General features: G+C 48.5%; 5 protein-coding genes across 5 annotated transcripts; 1 reads left to right on the top strand and 4 right to left on the bottom strand.

Annotated features, from left to right (window-relative positions):
- Positions 1–74: 74 nt before the first annotated feature.
- On the bottom strand, positions 75–1,710 carry B0J16DRAFT_81283 (PLC-like phosphodiesterase). Its single transcript, XM_046134508.1, has one exon. The coding sequence runs from the start codon at positions 1,587–1,589 to the stop codon at positions 258–260; it is 1,332 nt and encodes a 443-aa protein (XP_045987433.1). The 5' UTR covers positions 1,590–1,710; the 3' UTR covers positions 75–257.
- A 1,923-nt stretch (positions 1,711–3,633) lies between these two features.
- Positions 3,634–4,887, top strand: B0J16DRAFT_81295 (SUR7/PalI family-domain-containing protein). The gene is made up of 2 exons (XM_046134509.1): positions 3,634–4,100; positions 4,155–4,887. The coding sequence occupies exons 1-2, from the start codon at positions 3,835–3,837 to the stop codon at positions 4,723–4,725; spliced, it is 837 nt and encodes a 278-aa protein (XP_045987434.1). The 5' UTR covers positions 3,634–3,834; the 3' UTR covers positions 4,726–4,887.
- A 500-nt stretch (positions 4,888–5,387) lies between these two features.
- On the bottom strand, positions 5,388–6,009 carry B0J16DRAFT_369626 (uncharacterized protein; the record flags this gene model as incomplete). Its single annotated transcript, XM_046130289.1, has 1 exon — positions 5,388–6,009. Exon 1 carries the CDS (start codon positions 5,907–5,909, stop codon positions 5,388–5,390), a length of 522 nt encoding a protein of 173 aa, XP_045987435.1. The 5' UTR covers positions 5,910–6,009.
- Positions 6,010–6,232: 223 nt separating this feature from the next.
- On the bottom strand, positions 6,233–8,354 carry B0J16DRAFT_369627 (uncharacterized protein). The gene is made up of 3 exons (XM_046130290.1): positions 7,938–8,354; positions 7,681–7,890; positions 6,233–7,626 (listed from the first exon to the last, which is right to left on the bottom strand). The coding sequence occupies exons 1-3, from the start codon at positions 8,100–8,102 to the stop codon at positions 6,529–6,531; spliced, it is 1,473 nt and encodes a 490-aa protein (XP_045987436.1). The 5' UTR covers positions 8,103–8,354; the 3' UTR covers positions 6,233–6,528.
- Positions 8,355–9,485: 1,131 nt separating this feature from the next.
- B0J16DRAFT_335437 (uncharacterized protein) lies at positions 9,486–10,728 on the bottom strand. The gene has a single exon (XM_046127077.1). It carries the CDS (start codon positions 10,454–10,456, stop codon positions 9,749–9,751), a length of 708 nt encoding a protein of 235 aa, XP_045987437.1. The 5' UTR covers positions 10,457–10,728; the 3' UTR covers positions 9,486–9,748.
- Between the last annotated feature and the right edge of the window lie 221 nt (positions 10,729–10,949).

Below are 10,949 nucleotides of genomic sequence, written 5' to 3' on the forward strand. Positions count from 1 at the left end.
GCACACAAGAATGGTCAAGATAAAACTGCTGTGTTTTTATGTATCTATGTGGATTTACAATATTATTCAATCCATAAAAACAACTCCATGCTCAACTGCTAGAGTGAATCTTTCTATGCCAAAATCTGAATCTATCCATCTAATGCATTGGATTATGATACCTTCAGTCTATGCCTTAAACTTAAAAATCAATTCGCTTGTTTTGTTTGGGACCTATTCAAGTAACAAATGCCCTCCAGGTAACCATGTGCAGGTGTCTAAAACAGGAGGAATGCTGACATCAGTACAGCAAAGAGAGCTGTCATGGAGGCAGCCTGGTATGTTCGGGGCGCTAAGCTTGGAACCAAGCCACAGCATTTGCGGTCATATGTGACGTTGTTCATCTGCGCGGCAACTTCAAAGACGGAGCCTGGGAAGCCACCGTAGTTGTAGTAGTCGACGTTGAGGATGTTGGGAGCCCGTCCCCAATCGGAGCGGCAGTTGTTGGCCGCAAGTCCCAAGCTGCCGTAGCCCGTGTCGTTATTAGTTTCGTTGAGCAGTGCCACAGCTGGGACCAAGATCTCGGCGCCAAACACATTGAATTCGGCGTTGAGATTGTGGTTCATAAGGTACAGGCGGTTTTTGGCCGACTTGGAGCTCAGGTCCGGAGGTCGCTGCACAGTGCAGGGGAATTTGCGATCCAGAGGGTCAAAGGGAGTCTCCCACATCTGAGTGAACTCGTCCAAGAGCCACGGGTACTTCTTCTGGTCCGACACGTAGTCGATGAACATGATGACTCGCTTGCCGCGAACAATCATGCTTTCCAAAGTAGGCCAGTCGTCCAAAGCCATGGGCAGGTAAGGAGCTTGGTAAACGTACTTAAGGATACCGCTCTCTCGAATGTAGGGGACGTAGAGGTCAGGATGGGAGTAGTTTCCGTTTCCGAGGAGAATAGTGACAACATCATATGGGTGGCTGTCAACCCATTTGCGCACCCTGGTGAGCCAGTCGGTGATGGGACCGGCGTCGAGGAGATCACAGGTCGAGTGACAGAAGTGAGGGACGGATGAGTTGGTGGGAAACTGGATCTGGGCCTGGAGGAAGCGGACACCGTCGTCAAGCTGCGTCTCAACCTCAAGCTCCTGGTTGGAGCCCGAGTTTCCAGGTCGTACAAAGGGGGAGTTATGGCAGCCAACCATGGTGATATTGCCGTACTTGCGCTTGCACAGCTCGATGTAGTTGTTGCATGGCTGAGTGTTTGTAGGCTTCGCACTCGTAGAGGTCGAGGTACCGTTTGTCGTTTCAGTGCCGCTTGCGGTCTCGGTCAGGTTACTGGTGAATGTGGTGCTTTCTGTGAGATCGGTAGGGAAGAGACCCGTAAAAGTACTCGTCAATTCGTCCGACTCGGTGCCGCTGGAGAAGGTCAAGGTGATTTTGGAAGCGTAAGAAGAGTATGCGCCTGTAGGAGGACCGGTTTGGCGTGTCAATCTTGCCGTCCTTGTACCTTCGAAGAAGGTGAGTTCTGACGTTGCTGATATATCGACCGTCTGGGCTGCTACGCGACCAGAAGTCAATGCCAGAGCGGCAAATACCGAATTATAAAACTTCATGGCGGGCAACTGATCCCGTGGACGCTGTAGAAGTTGAAGTTTTTGGCAAAGTAAAGTATTGAGTTGTCAAAGCGATAGGAGTCGCTTAGGATGAACAAGCTTCGCAGCTCAGGTCCGCGCACTGCCAACTTGCCGATACCCAGGGTCCACTGCTAGTATAAGTGGTACTCCAGGACCGAGAGCGAAGTTGCAGATGGAGATCGGATCAGGACAGGAGAAGAGAAAAGTACGTAGAAACGAAGCTAAAATCGTGTTACGGTGTAACGCAATACAAGATCTAGTGCGATCCGCGGTGGATTAGATTGGGCTGGATTGATGCTGCTGCGTCGCCCTGCCTGTGATCCCTGCTCCAGAAACACCAGACCAATGTCGATGGGCCACCTTTTGTAGCTATCGAAAGATCGACGAGATGAAGTGGGTAAAATGCTGCAGTTGTTGTAAAAGCGTACGGAGTATGGTACGGAGGAGGCGGGATGTAATGAGACCTGCGACAAGCAAGGAACCTTCTTTTGCACAGCCTGGCTTGGCTTTTTAGTCAAGACTTTCCTGTAGCTCCAGACGAGATTAAAGCAATGAAATAAAAAGAAGTGAGGTGACACAAGACAAGACAAGAAAAAAAAAAAAGGGGTGCTTGTTATTGGTGATCTACCAAAGAAACCGATGATGGGCATAGCAAAAAATAACTATGATAAAAAAAAAACTTGGCTTGCCGTTAGCTCTGCATTTGATGATGCGGCCTCATCCGCCATGACATAATGACATGTCGGATGGCTGTTGTTGAGAATAGGCTTTGTCTAAGCGGTAATAACGGCAGGAATTGACCGTGACAATTGGCTAAATGCTGTTGAACCGCAAATAGATGCACAAGTCATTGAGTTTACTGCAACTGTAGGCTCTGAATTGTTCCGGACAGCGCTAACAAGTCCATAAACAGTAACTACAACAACCAACATGGACTGAAAATACCCACGACAGCGCTTGATGATCCTCTCACGTTTCTTTGCTTTGTGGTGTTGAAACGCGTCATCACATTAGGCCGCAGCTAAGACCCAGTCAGTCTGGTACTACCGGCATCCAATATCTTGTTCCCCTTCAAGCTTCACCTGAGGCTCGGCAGTCTACAGTACAGCATTGCTCCAGGTTCAGAATCCAGAGGGATTCATTGGACGGATCGGGTGCCGTGAATTTGGAATACGATAGAACAAGAAGCCAAGCGCCAATAGATTCAGACAGTAATGGCATGGCATAGCATGGCGTGGCATTGAATGTTTTTTAGTTCCAATGTCTAGACTCTCAGACTTCATAGCCGCGCATGTCTTGGCTTCTGAGTCTCAGACTTTCATGGGTCTGGGTTTTCTTTTGCAATGCCTTAGGTATAGTAATAGTTCCTTGGCTTGTTCAATGGCCCAACAACCAGTGTCAGATTGCGGGCGGCTGTTTTCGCCAGCGTTAACAGCTCGCCTGACTGAAAGAAGGGAAGGCTATCCATTCGTTCAGCTCATCAGGGCCCCTTATAATTACCTACCCACAAGCATGGAAGCACAAGCCTTACCTTTTTACCGCTGAAGTGAGGGCATCCAGGGGTATGTTCCAGGGGGCCATTCGCAGTAACCCCACTAATACCAATCCCTTCTGGGCTTAGTATCCTTTACTGCTGGGCAGTGAGCGGCTTCGGAAGGGACCCACGACCCTTTCCCTTTCCTCTTCGGCTGGTGGCTGCTTGAGAAGCTCGATCCTTCCATGGAATTGGGATGTTCCCTTCATCATGACGACTTTGTTGCACTTTTAGTTGTTGGCGTTGATCTTTAGGCTGGCCCACCCAGAACACGCAACGCATTGCCATTCTCTTTCTCTGTCGCTCGCTACTATCTTCACTTCAGTCTAGTCTTGAAAGTGATCGACTGACTTACCTTTTTGTTTTCGCATTTCTGTTTGTTTCTCTTTGTCCTTATTTCCCGTGGATTGTATTGTGTTGACGACGCCCCAATCGTGTCATCTACAGTAATATTTCCTGTTTCCGCTCGTCTTCTTTGTCTGGGTTGTTCGGCTGTTTCATTAATTTTTATTTCGTATCCGTACTTGGTCTCATATAAACAGCACCCAAAGCTGAATTCATCACCAAAACGAACGAGCCCTCGGGTGGCTCTTCTTCCATCCGGATCAGCTTATCGATCCTTCGACGGACGACTCAATCGACTCAAATCACCTCTGATCCGTTGTCCAACGTCTCTACTCGGCCTTCAGCATGGTTAACGTCCACCGTCGCAACACGGCCATTGCTGCCAGTACCTTCTACTTCCTTACGATTCCTTTCCTTATCCTCGTCATTATCGGAAACACGCGCATCAACTCAACACTAAACGACATCTACTTCTTCCAACTCGATGTGTCGCAAGTCATTCCTATCTCGGTCGAAAATTCGAGACTTCTCAACTCTGTCGCGCGAAGTCTAGGTCTTCACGATTTCTACCAGGTCGGACTATGGAACTTTTGCGAGGGCTACAATGATGAGTATGTTCCTCTGCCCTTACCTGTGTCGCATATTTTTGCTAACAATTTCTCCAGAGGTGTCACGTACTGCTCCCCTACTAAGCAGTGGTACTGGTTCAACCCCGTCGAAATTATGGTCAGCGAACTGCTTGCTGGAGCCCAGATCGCTCTCCCTGCAGAGGCTGTTACCGTCCTTAACCTCCTCAAGATAGGTTCTAGGATCATGTATGGTTGCTTCATGGCCGGCATCGTCGTCAACTTTGTCCTCATCCCATTGAGCTTGCTTGTTATTCGCACTCGCTGGTGGAGTCTGCTTCTCTCCGTTCTCTCCGCGATTTCAGCAATCCTAGTCACCCTCGCCGCAGCTATTGCGACCACCATTAGTGTTGCGGCCAAGCTCGCTCTCACTGCGCAGGACCAGCTCAACATCAGGGCAAATATTGGTATCAAGATGTTCGTTTTCATGTGGATCGCTGCCATCTTCACTGATCTAGCTTTCCTTTTGCATGCCGCCATGGGTTGTTGCTGCAAGCCAGACCGTCAAAGACAGACACCTCAACAACAGCCTATGCACGAAAACAAGAGCAACAGGATGTCTCTACCAGGATTCGTTCGCCATAGAAAGAGCCACGGATCCTCTTCGTAGTCTCCTGAAATCTTGTATAATTCTACGACGATATAAGATTGGACCTCGCAAGGGGGTTTATAGGATTGGCTTCAGACCCTATTATTTATGCCAAGGAAAAAGTGGCAGGGAAATTGGTCAGACCTAAAAGTTGAAACTAGAGGAAAATAAGATCTGGATCAGGGAGCATTGTTAGCAAAAGAGCCAGTTCTATCCAAGGAGTTGGCACTTGTGCTAATACCGGAGTTTAGAAGAGCGATTTGATTATTGGGTATAAACATAATAGTTCTATTAAGTCAAGGTCTAAAATTAGAAAAGTTTCACAATTTGTCAGCCCGCCTTTACTATCTTATGTCCCTCTTTTTAAAGTGTATCTCTGCTCGTAGTTGTTGCAGTAGGCACGGATCGAAGGGAAGAAAGTATGGCTTAACAGGCTGAGAGAAATGTGAAGATTCCGAAGCAACATTGTAAAGATGCGTAGTAGTGATTGAAAAATTGTACAACTGGTAACTTTATTTAGGGGAGTATCCTATTGAAGTATCCTCGAATCGAGCTGCTGTTCGTGAAGGCCTCGATCAGTCAACTTCCATACCCATCTCTTTTCATTCCACCTTTCCCCCATCTTGCATGTAAACAAGTATATGCCAGCCCGTTCCCCCCTATACCCTGTCGACCCAGCGAGTCTACCGTTGCTTCTCATCCGCCCCCTTTTGAGGCACCACCTTGTGTGTCTTGAGTTTGTGGAGGAGTACAGGTCGATCAGGTATCTGCTCCAGTCGGTGATACCGAGGTTCATTGGCGGTAGTGGTCTTGTTCTCGTTCATGATACCATCAGAAATATCGCGCTTCTCAGGTTGTTGCTCGTGTTCTTCCGAGTCGTCATCATCATCTGGGATACCACGATACGTCGAGAGGACGGATGGAAACAGTGAGGAGAAGTCGTGGCGGTTGGAGGCCTGGGCCCCTTTCTTCTGTTCATCCGCTATCTCCTTCATGGTTTTCTTGATTCGTTCCAAACCTTTACCTGTTTGAGGGATGGACGGCTCGAGGATGATGCCGGACCCGGGGCTCCGTGTCGCTTCTGGCTTGGCTTCCATGCTCCAGATATTGGGGTTTGGGATGCCGGGTGTTGGTGCTGCTTCGATGACGAAGGGAAGGGCGATGGCTACCACAGTCAGAGCCTGAAAGGTATTTATTGCTACCATTTTGTTGGGTGTGATTTTCCTTTCCTTCAGATAGGCGTTGTACTGTAAAGGAAGACCAGAAGCAGCGACTATAAGATGAAAGTAGTACTGTAGAGTCGAGATGGGCTGCAGAAAAGCTTGTTTGAGGAAGGATGTGAGGGGACTATCTAGTGGACTGGTCCGTTGGGGAGCGCTTTCTTATATACCTATAGATATTGTGCGGCGATATTCAGGACTGAGTTTCACCAGGAAGCGTAAGTATGATCACGACCAAAACCTTGTAGGTTTTCTACCAATCTGGTAAATACCCGTATAGGGGCGGGAGCTTTTCAAGTACAGTTTAGCCCTAAAGGAACTCTCATGGGATTGGGTGAATTCATGTTTTTGATTAAACTTAACGCTTCTACGGCAACACGACATATCGTCGTTTTCCATCATTCATATGTGAAGTCACAGCAGGAAACTGTTCCTCGTAGAGAGGCAGTATACTGCAGTGTAGTGACTCGAACAGACCCGCCTGAACACGGATCTGGTTCCCGAACTCTTCTTTGAACCATGCGCCATGAGTCTTGTAGTCACATTGCCATGACAAGTGAGACTATAACTGATCTACTTTCAACCTCACGGACAGGTCGGCCTTCTAGCCGTGTGCCATAATACCCGTCATAAGATCTTCGTCTTCTATCTGTGAATCGAAACCGACACCAGGATCGCCTGCGTCTTTGTCGGCCCGCTTTTGCTCCTTAACAACGTGCTTAACGTATTCCTTACTGCCACTCAGTCTCTCGTTGGCTGCTTTGTACTGATTGCCCAAGCTCTCGATGTTGCGATAGCGCAGAGCAATCTCATGGGCAAATTCTGCCTCTGTCATTGTCTCCTCGTCGTCGTGGAAATGGAGGAAGAGCTCGTTTCCGTCGTTGCCTGGCTGCAGGTCGCCCTTCAAAAGGCCAGAACTGATCATGTCTTGTACTAGACGTGTTACCGTCTCGTCGTCCGGAAGAACCTCGCCAGTCTCTGCACTGAGAGTCAATTGGCGCACTTGAGAAATGGATACTTGCTTGTAAATATCTCGCAGGTTGATGATCTGCCACTTTTGGTAGGCTGCAATAACCTCTGCAATCAGCGATGAGGTACCGTCATCCTCCCAAGTCTTGCGGTTCGTCTCAGCCTCGGTCTTAAGCTGACCTGCGTTTGTGGTCGGGAACTGCGAGGCAATGTTCTTGTATGGCGCTCCCAGCTGGGAGTAGACGTTTTTAGGATTGGCAGCAGTATATGATGGTAAAGTTGGCTCCTTTCCATCCTTGAGCAGACCAACCAGCAACCATCGCTTATACGCCTCATCCATAATTTTCGCGACTCCCTTGTCTTTTGAAGGATACGTAATAACGTGCCCGAGGGCTCTGTGGGCTTTCGTCCAGTCCCGTTGTGTCATGTAACAATTGGCGCTAAGGTGGTAATACTCCAAGATAGTAGAGCTTTTTACTGGCTCTGTAAGACAAGTGTCGACCGAAATGAAGGTCGAGGGATGTAGGCTGCTATCGCAAAGATACCTAGTGTCCTTCGGGCCAACCATGCCAGGGAAGAAGGTAGTGTCGCAATCCAGGACCTTCAGGGCGGGTTCAATCCAGTTGGTCTGGCAGGCAATCTTTGCCAATGCCAAGTGAGTCGATGTGAACATACTTCCTGTGGGATCAAGTCGCAATAAGGCATTGGCTACAGCCTCGACAGATATCGCTGGCTGGGTCAACAAGTTAGCCGAATGCATACATAACTTGGCCAAGGCAGTACAAACCGTGAAGAGATTTCCTTCCGCGACGTGCTCAAGAAGCTTTCGAAATACCAACCCAACATATCGAATTTGCAAGGGGTTGAATTTGAGAAGAAACCGAAGGGTCTGGTCAAGGAGAGTAGGTCGGTCGATGCCTGGCGGGGAAGTTGGGCTCGAGAGCGAGTTGTGAAGGATGGCTAGAAATGCGATGGAATCGATTGAAGGATCGATGGCCTGAAGACGTTAATATAATGCGATAGCCGCAGAAACGTGAAGAATACCTGTAGAATTTGGCTAGTATTCTCATTGATGACCTGACGCTGGTTCGTTAATAGCGACTTCACAGCGGCGACATGGTCCTTAAGGACCGAGTCGTATTTTTTGACAGATTCTGCTGCGGCCTGTGTTGGCGAGAAGGCACCCAGAACTGCCGTTACAGCGTCCATTTTGAGATTAATTGTATAATCTTCAAGGTTAATGTCAAGCTAGCGATTGCTGATGCTGATGATGAGGTGTGATGTAGAGGTCGGATTGTTGATAGATTTATAATGATTTTCTCCAGCTCATGTCCAATGAGTCAAAAGGAAACACCGAGTTGAGTCTTCTAATCTCGTCAAGTTCAAAGATATAAAAATTAAAGCCCGTGAAAATGGACTTTGTTGTTACTCGTTAAGCTCAAGGCAACACTCATGAGTACAGCTTCCGTGTTGGTGGGGTCCATTGGTGACGTTTGGGGGAACCCGGGAATTAACCGATGAAGCTCGGCTTATCGATAAGACCACCCCTCCAACCAATCGCGGGGTTGAAACAGACTTCATAGAACAAAGTACAAATCTACTACAATTAATACATGATCGTGTTGCTTTAACAGCCCAGAGTACTTCCACATTATATGATGAACTCTCGAGAAATCTAAAACTGCCCTGAATTCATTCTTTCCACCTGTCAAAAGCCTTCATCTCTCTCTGTCCATCTATCTATCTCTCCAAGCTTCCAGAACTCACCTTACACAAACACCAGCCCAACCACGCGTGGCAAAGCACAACACAAGTTCAAGCCCAATGACAGGCATTCATTCATCTCAGGTCGCACCAAGATCCGGCCTATGAAATCGTGTGGTCAACTCGCTAAAGCTCAGGTAACCCCAGAAGCGTGACTTCTCAGAATCACTGCTCAGGGCTGAAACGTGACAAAGTAACAACAACCGGATAATCATTGAGCTATCTAATAGCCCCAACACTTGACACTCTGCCATAACGTTGCAGCGAGTACGCTGGGGGGAGTTTTCGTACTATCTAATAAGTTGATAAAACAGAAAAAGGAGAGTGATATCTATCTAGGTTGTTCCATATGGGAGGCAGCATATAAAGTCCTCGAGTGTATGATTTTTGTTTCCATCGCCAAACCCCAGGTAATGATATGGGGAGAAAATCCGAAGAGACCGCCATGGTTTGGCCAGCTGGTCTCATGACCCTTGCAAACAGTATATTTGACATGTCCTTCTTTGTATACCTCATTTGTCCAACAAGCTCACTGGCGAATATAAGCAGAATCAATTGATCCAGTAGATGAGGATGACAAGGATCCAGGCAGGGCCTTGACCGACGAAGGACTTGCGACCCAGTTGGGCTCCGTTCCGGCTCTAGGGCGCTTCTCAAGAGCTGTAGTCATATCCTCGCGGGTTCCCTTTACAGGCTGCTTCTGTCTCTCGGCTCCAATCGGAGCTGGGGCTCTATGGTCGTTGCTGTCACCATGCCAGCCAAGCTGGTGGATGGCTTGGCTGCGAGTAGTCGGCGACGTCTTTTGTTGCTTCTGCAGCTCTTCCTGGTGGTCCCTCCACCACTTAGGGAATCCATGAAAGAGTCCGAGAGACTGCTGGGTGGCCTTGTCAATAGGCATCTCGTGTTTGTACTTGCAGCCTTGCTGTGTAAAGGCGCAGGTTCCGTCGTGGATCCATTTGTCGCAGTAGACTTTGGGGCTTCGCTGCTGAGCAGGCGAAACCGCAACGATGCGGTCAATCTTAGTCTGGAATACAAAGTCAGCATACTCTACTTGACGGAACAAAAGAAAAGGTCCGATTACCTGAAGGATATCAGATGCTGGAGCAGTTGGAGGCTACACACTCAGCTTTCTTGTCCGTGTTTGTTGTTTTTAGCTCACGTACCTTCACAGTCACAGACTGGTTCATGGTAGCGACCCCTTGAGGCGGCTTCATGTGCAGGTCTGGCAATAGGACCATGCCTTGAGCGCTGGCCTGAGTAGCTGGGATCTCGTTGAGAGGCGGAAGCCTGTCTGCTGGGACAAGTCGGGTATATCGACCATCGGCTCTCTTTACGCAATAGGCATAGCCGCTGAGACAGTCTGAGATGCTCACAGGCCCAACATTGCTGGTTGAAGCGCGCGGAAGAGGGGAAGGCATGAGGGAGTAGTTGTTGGTCCCAGAAGGCTGGGCATTCATCTGATCGGTGGACATCTGAGGGCCTCGCCAGTTGCCGTTTGCCATGCTTCGAGGTGCAGAAGAATGCCAGATGGTGTTTGGCTGCCAACCACCATACGTGACTTGAACAGGGTATCCGTTCCCACCAACTCCTTGAGGTTGGTTGTCAGAGGAGGTGAAAGAGAGGTCCAAAGAGTGAGGACGGTTCATAATGCCGAAAGGCGTTGGACTGTTGAGTTGTACGTTTGGAATCTGAGTCCAGCGATGAGCGATTGAATCTTTGGAAGTGTAGTGAGGATAAGGGTTATTGCCGAGTTGATGAAAAGGTGAAGGGGCTGGTTCTTGAAGTTGATGATCCTTCATGTAGGTAGATATACCAAATCAAGAGCAAGGAATATCTTCGAAACGAAGAAAAGAGTGCGGAACGCTACGACTATAAGAAACAATTCTCCTGGGTCACCGTCGCCCGGTTTATCAGGTTCATCACGCGGCTAGCAGCTTGGACACGGGTAACGGAAGACGCAATATAGCTTCAAGACGTGCGTCGGCAAACAGCAAACGATGAGCAACATATCCACTGAATAATACGGTGTGGGCTTGAATAAAACCACTCGAGTACACTGTATTGAAGAGAGGCCGTGAACAAGAGATTTGATATTGGAAGGAATTTTACACTATAGTCGTTTCTGATACCTTCAATCACAGTCATTGCGCTTGTACATTTGTCTCAGCTTGGAAGCGCGCTCTGAAAGGCACATACAGACCTACGGTTACCTGCAGCTGGAGTTTGTGATGTTACATGCCAAACACTCAAGCATCTGGCTTAGGTCACCAAACTGGGGCCGGGGCTCATGTG

Source organism: Fusarium flagelliforme, assembly GCF_020744385.1.
Source record: "Fusarium flagelliforme strain FIESC 12 MPI-CAGE-AA-0113 chromosome Unknown B0J16scaffold_2, whole genome shotgun sequence".
Lineage (NCBI taxonomy): Eukaryota > Fungi > Ascomycota > Sordariomycetes > Hypocreales > Nectriaceae > Fusarium > Fusarium flagelliforme.